Source organism: Sesamum indicum, linkage group LG2 (assembly GCF_000512975.1).
Source record: "Sesamum indicum cultivar Zhongzhi No. 13 linkage group LG2, S_indicum_v1.0, whole genome shotgun sequence".
Classification (NCBI taxonomy): domain Eukaryota; kingdom Viridiplantae; phylum Streptophyta; class Magnoliopsida; order Lamiales; family Pedaliaceae; genus Sesamum; species Sesamum indicum.
The window spans coordinates 16,716,302-16,727,848 of record NC_026146.1 but is presented as its reverse complement, the minus strand read 5'-3'; the positions used below and the strand labels follow the sequence as shown (position 1 = coordinate 16,727,848).

The 11,547-nt window shown below is 35.2% G+C and overlaps 2 protein-coding genes across 2 annotated transcripts in view; one reads left to right on the top strand and one right to left on the bottom strand.

Moving 5' to 3' along the window:
* LOC105156461 (phosphatidylinositol 4-kinase gamma 5) lies at window positions 4,000-7,661 on the top strand. The gene is made up of 2 exons (XM_011072592.2): window positions 4,000-4,392; window positions 5,089-7,661. Exon 2 carries the CDS (start codon window positions 5,399-5,401, stop codon window positions 7,316-7,318), a length of 1,920 nt encoding a protein of 639 aa, XP_011070894.1. The 5' UTR covers window positions 4,000-4,392; window positions 5,089-5,398; the 3' UTR covers window positions 7,319-7,661.
* LOC105156460 (DNA-3-methyladenine glycosylase) overlaps window positions 9,601-11,547 on the bottom strand; it is a 2,339-nt gene continuing 392 nt past the window's right edge. Inside the window, 5 exon segments of the mRNA XM_011072591.2 lie at window positions 9,601-10,146; window positions 10,457-10,598; window positions 10,688-10,771; window positions 10,866-10,923; window positions 11,417-11,542. Coding sequence (XP_011070893.1) covers window positions 9,868-10,146; window positions 10,457-10,598; window positions 10,688-10,771; window positions 10,866-10,923; window positions 11,417-11,542 — 689 coding nt within the window. The 3' untranslated portion in view covers window positions 9,601-9,867.

The window sequence follows — 11,547 nt, the reverse complement described above, 5'->3', positions numbered from 1 at the left end:
TTAGCATTGTTGTTTGTTTGTTTTTACTGTGGTAGAGTTTATTAATTTATCGTGATTTCTAAATCGTAGTATTTTATAATGTAAAAAAAATCAAATTTTTGGTAGTGTTTTTTAAACTTGTAAGATGTTAAATTTTATTGTAAGTTTTTTTTTTTTTTTTGAAGTGTTAAAATAAAATATGATTGTAGAGCTTGTAACGCGTTAATAACGATAATTTTGTAATTAATATGACTGGAACGAATGAGTTGCTAAGATATTAATAATAAGTTAAAAACTGCTTACTTTTCCTTAAGTAGCTTTTAGATTCATAATATATTATTTTTAAATTCTATAATGGTACATTTGCATTCATGAATTTAAAATTGGAATTTCATATCACTAATAATAAATCCTTTGCATGCATTTGGTTCATTTTAAATTAGAAGAATTTGAAATTCTTCAAATTATTTCAAACATATTATTGAACCACTTTTGTTAACTATGATGGACTTTAAATTATTTTCTGAAACCTTCCATCAAATCTAGATATAACCTCAGGTGAAAATAATCTTATCAAGGCGTTATAGGACACCCCTTGGTAATATTTTGGATTTCTAAAGAAGCTCTGGAAGTTAATGTTGAGTCAAGGTATTCATGATTAGACCTTTAAGGTCTAAAAAATTCTAATATGTAGGAATCTACTGTAACCATAAAATTATCTCGACGTCAATAACAAAATGAAGCATTTTTTTTATAAATATTGGATCTCCAGCTATCATGTATAAACTTTTTTATACCCATTTTATTTTATATACTCTTTAGTATGTTATTCCTAATTACATACTTTAACATCGAAGGGCCATTATTAAGACCATCCTCGATGGGTTGTTAATTGTGTCCATTTTGTTAGTATATGATTTGATTTTGAAAAACACTCATTTTGCTGTTGGAGTAGCAATTCCTATAAACTCACTAAAAAAGTACATTGTTCTATTTATTGGAACAACATATCCCATAAGATATTTTTTCAAAAAACTTATTAAACACTCTATAACATTTTATTAGATTGCAAATATTTTATAAAATATTTTATATAGTGTTTGGATTGAATCGGATCAGAGGATTTTCAAATCCATAATAACAAATTCATCAAATTTGTTTGGATAAATGTCCTAGAAAATTCTGAATTCTTGAACTATATTTTGTGGTAGTGTAATGGATTTTAAGTTCAGTTAATAAAAACTCATTTAAAATTTTTACTTCAAATATATCCTCCCATCAAATTCAAATCATTTCATCTAAATACAACCTCAGACTACATTTGGATTGACGGATTCGAAACACCATCTTAGATTATATTTGACCACTATTTTAAATTAGTCATAATAGGTTTCTCCAATTTGATAATCCAAACACTTTAAAATTTTATTTTTAAATAAAATTCTCACTTTATAAATTTGAAAAATAATTTGTAAAAATATCTTAATAAGTTCATCCCCCAAATATTCTCCACTCAATTACTACTTCACCAAGTGTACGTATTATTCATAATATATATATATATATATATGTATGTTCCATTAATTAAGATGCACAAGATCATGTTCCCTAAAGAATCCCTAAAATTATTGAACTTCCACTTCTACCATTGGACATCATATACTTTTGATCTGTTCTTCATATGTTTATCAATGTACTTTATTGGCATTGTAATTATCACACATAGACAAAGTCTTACAACCTAATTGTTTATTCTAGTTGTAATAAGTTGGTATGATCATCCAAACCTATCTTTGACCAATAAATTTAGGGGAAATGACTAGTTTATCCATGTTGTGTGTGTGATCAAAGCATAGTTCCCTTGAGGGATGTGCATGTCATTTTACCCTCACATTGCCAATAAAAGAATCACCTAACCCAAGAAAAATTAATCCACTGTCACTAAAGTTTAATTTAATAATTACATTGTCATGATAATGACATTTAAAGTAAGTTATGTGAGGATCTAATATTTTTATGTACCCACCATCAACACATATCCCCATGTCTATATTTAAATAGTAAAACAATAAATAGATATCTCAAGATTATGCTATTAAGAAAAGTTCTAATGTTGACATATCTGGTAATTGTATTATATTTTTTTTGTTTTACTTAATATATATACTTTATGTATATATAATGTTTCTAAATGTGTAAGGGTAGATTATATTTTTATTATCTAAATTAAATATAGTATTTTTTTTTTGAAATTTTTGTACTTTTTCATATAATTCTTTTTGTTTAACTTTATCATTTAAAATAGACGTACGAATCTAATACTTATCCATTTCAGGCCATTTTTTTCAGTGAAAAATTCAATAGGAATGGTGAATATCGTCTAAATGTTATATTTAAGGAAAAAGTATCACGTGCATGTCATGAAATGACGTTTTTTTTTTTATAAAAATGATATTTTTGTCCTTAAATTTAATATGTACATGATATGTGATTATTTTTAATAAATTTTTTCATCAAAAAGTGGTTTAAGATGGGTAAATTTTACATCTTTATACAAAATATTTTATAGTAAAAATTCAAGTTATTTTTTAGGGTCTACTAAACCTGTTGTATTGTCTGATTAACAATCGTGGGAACAAGTCATATCTCTTCTCCATTGTCAAGTCTTGATCAAGAACGCTTCGAGTCCAAAGTCCAAATGGCCCTTGACCAATAGAATTCATTTTTCACTTTCTTGAGATAATCAGACACTCCGGCCCCACCCCACCAAAAGTTTCATCCTATCCCATCATGCGGGTCCCACTACAACAATCCACAAGATCCACATATTCCTCCCTTGCACTCGCGACGCACCCTGTCAAAACCTCGTACATTAACCCATATTGTCATTATTCTTTTTACAAAATAAAATTTAAATGATTTTGGCTTCAGTTACCGTTATAAAAAGACAAACTCCAAAAATCATATATAACTTAAATTAATATTTATAAAAATTATTTATCCCTATAATTTTCACATTAACAGAGAAAATCCAGCATGCAAATTCTAATAGAAAAATAAAACCAAATCAAAATTGCGAGGTTTAACCTAATTTTTTTTTTTCACACATTGTTGTTTAATGTTTAGATTACAATGACTCATAAGTCCATTTGTGTTTTTCTTTCAATTATAAAATTGTAAAAAATAAAATTATTATCATAATTCTAATTAAAAAATTATATTTATAATTGTATTTAGTTTTTAATTTTTATACGAAATGCTCAAATACCAATTGATATATCTTGATACACGCACTTTTAGTACATTATATACTAAATTTCAAAATGTCGAATCTTATTATATCGAGTGTAGCATGAAATTAACCACGTGTACATCACCTTAACAACTATGAATTTGTTTGTTCCTTAGTACCAACAGTTTTCTAATTGTATCTCATGTCCCATAGATGTTACACGTAAATGCATAATACATTGAGTAGGTGAATAATTGATATATATATTAACTATTTTTTAAAAATAAAAAATATATCTTGAAATTAAGATAATTACATATATACAACTTCTAACATATGATCTGTTTATATAAACTACCACTGCTTTTAAAAATATTACATAATACCATTTACATAAACTATTTTTATTTTTAAAAAATTACATAAACTCTTAAAAATATTAATAATATTACAAAAATTATGGGAATATAATTTTTACAAAAAAATAAAAATAAGTTATATAAATCGACCGAGAATTATGTGTAGATATAATTATCCGACAAGGGCAAGGATGTACAATTGTACAATTCCTCGGTCAAATTGAGAACTGTGTGCACGGAAATTGTAAAAAAAGAAAAGCCCCCGGGATTCGCTGACCGTGACACGTCATTCCCCAATCCCTTATCTACACCTCACCAAACAGGGGGACGGTGAGGATCAATTCTACAATCCCCATCAGACGGCTGAGATCCCGAATTCTAGACACTTCCACATGAGGAGGCTATATAACTCGGGTTGGCTTAAACTAACCGCATCTCACGCGCAGCTTGGTCACTGCAGAGTTAAAGCAGAACATTCCAAGAAGAGGCAAAGGCAAAGGCACTGGCAAAAAAGGGAAATGAGCAAAATAAAAGAAATATAATTATACATGCATATGCATATATACATCCACATATAGATATAGAGAGAGAAAGGCAAAGCAGAGGAGCAAGAGAGAGAGAGAGAGTGAGCACAGAGCAAAGAGAGGGTTTTTGGGCGGAAAAGAGTACTTGGATCGAAACCTACCCGTTAACCTTCTGCTTGTGTGTTTTATTGAACCCTTGGGGTGTTGGACTTTGCCGACGTTGTTTATCTCAACGGTCTTGTAGCAGTGTACTGAAACAGGGGAAGGAAAGCGGGGATTCTTCAGATCTGGTTATCTGGTGAGTTGATTTTAACTTTATGTGGGTTTTGATTAATTTCATTTTCTTTTTCTTTTGGTTATTCTGTGTTTGAACAAATTTGATTTTTATCAACATGTTTTTTCCTTCTGAAAAGTCGCTATTTCGCGACCTTAAATTGACTTTTAGTAACAGGATAAAATTTCCAGTATTAAAATGCGGGAACGAGTGTATTGAATGTTAGTAATGTGAAGCATAGAATGTGGAATTGATTAATTTGCTGAGTCAGATCCGGTGAATTACGTGGGGTTTGCGTGTGTTAGCTGATTTACGTTTTCTTCAAAGAATTTATTGTTTCCTGACGTTTATTGTGAATGGTGTTGAAATAGTAGGTGGTCTCTACTTACTTGCTCAATACTTCATTCGGTGTAAATTGCTTTACTGTTTCTGATGTTCAGGCTTTTCTTTGCTGGTGGTAATTGAAGTAATCTATTAAATTAATCCGTGTAGTTCTCGTGGTTCTTGGTAGTGAGTGAGTTTGTTGTATGGGAATTGTCGAACGCCGTCTCCATTTTGAGCAAATCAGTTGTTTATATGTTTTGGCATGAGGAATCTGTACCTTTTTTTTTTTGTTTCCCTTTCTTTTGAGTTGTTTTTATTTCTTTTGGTGTTTTGAGTCTTTCAGAGGGAAATGATTTAGTAACATTTATTGTTTTACTTTGCCCCTTTACGATGCAGATTGTGGTCTGAGGCTTGATAAGAATCATCACATGGCTCTCTCGATGGACTGATCTCATAGTTTCTCTCTCTCTACTTGGGCTTCTTAGTTATCAGTGCTTGATTAGTTCGGGCTTTCAGTGGTTTTGGAGTTTAGGAGTTCAGCTATTGGTTTGCGAATTGATGATCCTTACTGGACTAAATATACTGGTTCAATCACAATCGGCATCTGAGTTTGGCATTCAACTGAGAGTGAGGGGAAATCTCTCTCCTGTTGCCATCTTGGTTGCTGGCTGTGACGAGAACCACCGTAGGTTATTGTCTTCTTTTTATGTCTCCTAAGTTGGACAGCCCAGTTCAGACAGAGATGGCTGTGGCAGTTTTCAAGAGTCCGCTTGGGGGTGGGGATTATCGTGGAACGAATAGGATGGAAAGCAAGCCAACCGGTAGGAGACGTGTTTTTGTACAGACCGAGACGGGTTGTGTGTTAGGGATGGAGCTGGACAGGAGCGACAGCGCGCATACTGTGAAGAGGAGGTTGCAGCTTGCTCTAAATTTTCCCATTGAGGAGAGTTCTTTGACATTTGGTGATATGGTTCTTAAGAATGACCTCACTGCCATTCGGAATGATTCCCCTCTCCTTTTGACAAGGAATTTCCTCCATAGAAGCTCTTCAACTCCCTGTTTGTCACCCACTGGTAGAGACATCCAACAGAGAGATCAGAGCGGGCCAATTGAGATTTTGGGACATTCAACTCGCTTCACCAAGTCAAAACAACTGGTTAAGGAAATTGTCAAGGCAGTTAAGAATGGGGTCGATCCAATACCTGTTCATAGCGGGCTTGGAGGAGCATATTATTTCAGGAATGTTAGAGGTGAAAGTGTTGCCATTGTGAAGCCCACGGATGAAGAACCATTTGCACCGAACAATCCGAAGGGCTTTGTTGGTAAAGCTCTTGGACAACCTGGCCTGAAACGATCTGTGAGGGTTGGGGAAACTGGGTTCAGAGAAGTGGCTGCTTATCTTCTTGACTATGATCATTTTGCAAATGTCCCACCTACTGCACTGGTGAAGATTACTCACTCAATCTTCAACGTTAATGATGGTGTGAGTGGAAACAAGCCCCAGACGAAGAAGCTCGTTAGCAAGATTGCCTCCTTTCAACAGTTCATCCCGCATGATTTTGATGCTAGTGACCACGGAACCTCGAGTTTCCCTGTTTCTGCTGTGCATCGCATTGGGATATTAGACATTAGGATCCTGAACACAGATAGGCATGCAGGTAATCTTTTAGTTAGGAAGCTTGATGGAGCTGGGCAATTTGGACAAGTGGAACTGATTCCCATTGATCATGGCCTCTGCTTGCCTGAGAGTTTGGAGGACCCATATTTTGAGTGGATTCATTGGCCGCAGGCTTCAATCCCATTCTCTGATGATGAACTTGAGTACATAGAAAATCTTGATCCTGTTCGTGACTCAGAGATGCTGCGGAGTGAGCTCCCCATGATTCGAGATGCTTGTCTGCGCGTGCTATCTCTTTGTACAATTTTCCTGAAGGAAGCAGCTTCATATGGGCTCTGTCTTGCTGAGATTGGGGAGATGATGAGTAGGGAGTTCCGCAGTGGTGAGGAGGAACCTAGTGAGCTTGAGGTTATATGCATTGAGGCAAGAAGACTTGTTGCTGAGGAAATGTTATCACCCAAGTCACAATCAGATTTTGATGAGTTCCAATTTGACATAGATTGCGAAGATGGTGGGTATGAGGTCACCCCAAAATTAACTTCTGAAGACTTTGGAATGGGAATGCCCTTCCATTTCGGATTTGGAAGTGTCAATGGCCGTGCTCCACTTTCCAAACTAGAGGAAAGTGTCGAGGAAGAGGGAAGTGAAGGAGAGGAAGAGAAGGGGTTAATTAGCATTCCGGCCCTAGCAAAGTGCCCATCTATCTCAAAGCTGTCAATGTCACTGAAAAATACTAGCTTAGGTGAGAAGAATCAGAAGTTCACAAAGTTTTCAGGAACAAAGCCTGATCATGGATATCTTGCTAGTTCATCATCTGGCCACAGGAGCGCGAATGAGCAGCTCCCTCCTAGTGCGAGCTTTGTGAAGCTAGCCGACATGAACGAGGTACAGTGGGGACTGTTTTTGGAGAAGTTCCAGGAGCTACTTAACCCTGCATTTGCCAAGCGAAAGTCGATAACCCTTGGTCAGAGGCAGAGACAGAGGCTTGGGACTTCTTGCAAGTTTTGAGAGTTGAGGTATGACTACCATATATGCTAAAAGAAAATAAGCTTGCAGGCTTGTTGAGCGAGCTATGTAGCGTAGATTTCTCTATGCTTTCTTCCAGAGCCACCTTAGATGTAAATATTCTTTGAAGGCAGCTGAATGAAAAGGCTGAGTAGAATTGGTTGAATTTTTTTTTCTTTCATTCGAAATTTTAATTTTTTCTTTAGGCCATCGATATTGTTGGATAAATAATTTGTAGAACGTCTTCTTGGAAAGGAGTATCTGTATTGTAAATAGTGAAATCCGTAGCTGTATGTGGTGTTTTGGTGTTTGAGGTAAAACTCAGAATGGTTTTCGTGTTTCTGTTTCCAGTTTCCAGTTTCCACACCTCTACCCGGCTTCCTTTTGTATTCTGCACTTATTCAAGTTCCCTAGATATTTAAAAGTAAACCAGATGTCCTGAGATTATAGATGCCAAAACGTGTTAATTTAACTGGCATTATTTTGTGGTTGATTCATTTACATGCATTGTTTACTTTTTGTGAGGCATGCGGTTCTTTGTGCCTTTCAACTTCACAAAATTCAGACACATACATAATACTAAGATTAGTTGCCACAAGGGATGAAATAATCTCGTCTGTAAAGGTTAAGGTCGCAAAGCTCACGAAGCTTCATCTTTTACTTTTTAGGTTGGACCCCATGCTCGCCGCTATCATCATGACATGATTCTTGATCAATACATCAATAATTAGGATTACTTGAGAACTCATGTAGGGACCTGAAAAAGTGCTAATTAGTGGGGAAAAGTTCATAAAGTTCCCAATTCGGTGGTAAATCCTTCTCTTTCAGTTGTTGTTTGTCGATCAAACAGGGCCGGAACTCAACGTAAAACTTAAAGCTGGCTAAGAAAAGGGGATAAGCATATGAAGTTTGGTGGAAGTCTCCATCCTCAGCTGTCAATTGTTTGGCAAACAGGACTTCTCCCATAGATTGAATGGCAATTCTGCAGAAAAAATTGACTGCAAATTGCGGGAAAAGGGAGTATAGAATGTTTAGTAGTGAAGTTGGGAGATGATATCAATGTAGTTTGGATGGGCTCAAACGTGGCAGCCTAATCAGTGGAGTGGCACTTGTTCTTGTATTCTAATGCAACTTGCTATTGATGTGGTGCTATCATGTGGGCATTTCTTGTATTTGTATGTATTGCAATTTAAGCTGTAATGATGTGGGGGGCAGAAAAGGTACCACCTGTAGGGCCAGAGAGTGTGTTGTGTGCTTGTTTTGTATATAAGTTATGACATGGAGTTGAGTCAAGGATTGGGTTTTATACCAATTTTCATTATTGTTGTGCTTTATTTGTATATTTTTTTGTTAAAATAAAATTAAGTGATTTCAATTTTGATCAACACCATGAGTAGTGTATGTCCCAGACTGCAAGTTACCCATAAAGGTATTTACAAGGGAAAATTGCATTTTTGGTTACAAACGATACGACGTGTGTATTTTTTATCTCATGGTTTGCGGGCTTAATACATTTAGTTTCATAAGATAAATATTATAGCAATTTTTGGTCCGACAGGATAAAAATTGTGGTACTTTAGTTCCATAGGATATAAAGTTGTTCATATCATGTGGGATCAAATGTAACGCAATTTTAATTTTATATTTATCCTAGAAACAAAAAATATATATATATATATCATATAAGAATAATATACTAAATTTATAAATTATGAAATCAAAAGTACAACATGCAACATCACGTGAGATTAAAAATATAATTTTTTTTATTTACAAATTATCCATGGACACAACTCTTACCTCCACATATCGAATTCATGCCTATTTGACTGGAAGTGATTAGTCTTTGTCAACTCAGCCAATCAATGCTGACAGTAATATCCCTTATCATCCATCATCTCGTATCAAGCAGGCGATCAAAATATTTATTTCAATGAATATGATTCAAAGTTCGAGATCAGTGTAATGGGCTTAGGTTTGAGTACGGGTACTCAGTATTATCTGCTGATTTACAAGTTTATGTAAACAAGAAATATAGGGCCCAACTGATCTGTTTGGTCCAATTCATCGCGCAAACACACATAGAAAAGAAAAAACAAATGAAAAGTTGGACTACTGAAAAGTTAATTGGAACAGGTAGGTTTTCAAGAAATCTTGGATAGGGTTGGGCCGAAACCTGCAACTTCTATATGGTTAGGGTCCTGTTCATGTTCATATTCACTTGTTGTTTCACTCCTCGTTGTTCTGTAAGAAGTCATCACAATACTATCAAATCACCTTGCCAAGTATGCCCTCTATTTGGGCCAACATAGGTTGCCAGACAGTTTGGTACAAAGATGGAGCAAAAGTGAGCCTAGTCCAATTTATTGCATAAACATTTCAGTAGATACATCACTTGAACAGTTGAACTTATATCTCATAAATTAAATATGTTACTATCTACCTAGGCAAATAACAGTTTCTTGCAATCCCCCACCACATAATCCTTAAAACACTTAAGTTAAAAGAATAATAATAATGATGTAACTTATATATAAGTTATATTGCCAGATTCAGACATGTCTCCATGGTCTTTCTGCAAGATTCACGCACTCATTATATCTGAAACAATCGACGAGATGATCGATCGTCATCCCAGCTGCTTGCATGAACGAGTACACGATAACGGGCCCCACGAACCGGAACCCTCGTCTCACCAGGTCCTTGCTTATGATCTCTGCCTTTGGACTCCTCAACGGAACGTTTCTTGGATATCGGAATTTGTTGATCACTGGTTTGTAGCTCACATATTCCCACATGTAGCTGCTGAATGATCCACATTCCCTTGCAACCTATACATTAGTACTTCCTTAGTTCTACAAAATTCCATGAACACCTCATAGGATTTGGACATATTACAAAACCCCCTCAATTTATAGTACAAATGTACAATAATATCCTTTTAGCCTATTTTTACATACATATTTTGATGCTCCTGTCTTTAGGGTGTTTTGTAATGTCATATCTGATTGTAAGAATTCAGTGTAATTTTTCAAAATTGAGGGACAACATCTGAGGCATTACTATAATTGTTTCTTAATTCTTTGTTGTAATAGCTTCCAATTCATCCAAATTATCAATGTGTTGCAGGCGAAAACTTGCCTTTATTATGCACTTTGCATTGTCCACAATGCATCTAACTCTGCTTTCTGCTAAGGTTAGTTCTTTGTTGGAGGCTATGTCAAGAATCTCTTTCTCACCCATTTTGCTAACGTTGTTGGGATCAAAACCAGCAAAAGCTTCTCTGTTTGATTGTCCGTAACGAAATCTCAGTAAGAAAAATCAGCTGATAAGTGTTCGGTTAGGAGAAAATCAAGAAACAGAAAAGCTAACCTCAGCAGTTCTCTTCTTTTCAGGATTTCAGTCCAGTTGAAATCCATAAGCATTCCACACATTGCTAGCAGCTCAAACAACTGACTGTTTGATGTAATTTGCAAAACTTCTTCTTATACATTTGTTATGAATTAGGACATGAATTTGAACTGTGTGCTGATAAGATAAGGCAACTTACTTGTCATCATAAACCGGAACTCCCCAGCACTCGTCGTGAAACTGTACATAAACCTTATCTGCAAACTAAATTCGATTAGCTTCCTAAAAGTAGCTCTGAACTTCATTAGAACAAGATTCTGGTTACTATGATTAGTCAAGTGTAGGCGCAGCGCCTTATATTATTGCAAGAATATAATCATTGATGCCGAGGTGACAACACTGTGGTTGTACCAGCTACATTAAAAAGGCAATGTCCAAAATAAAGGTTAGGACATAAAATGACCCCACTGAGGCATCTAATGAAAAGTTCAGCAATGATTTTCACCCCTTTAAGAATAAGCTTTCTTGTTATTTATATGATAAATTCCATTCACAACACTCTTCCTCAAACAACTTAGACGGGCTCGTTCTAAGTTGAACAAATTTGAACTTATGAAGTAATCTTGTAAATTTGACTTGAAAGCGGTACGAACATCATATATACAGGCCAAAAAAGCACAAAAAGTGTCGATACATGTGCAAAGAACCAAATTCAGACATTCTTGTGTGACAAATTTACCAAAAACTTACCACTATTTTTTGTAATCCAGTTGCACCTCCTTGTTCCTTCCTCACTAGGAACATTCGGACTAGGTTGCTGGACTATTTTCGGGAGAGGGGCCTCTCTTCGTTAAGCAGGAGCGATCAGGCGGAGGGATAAC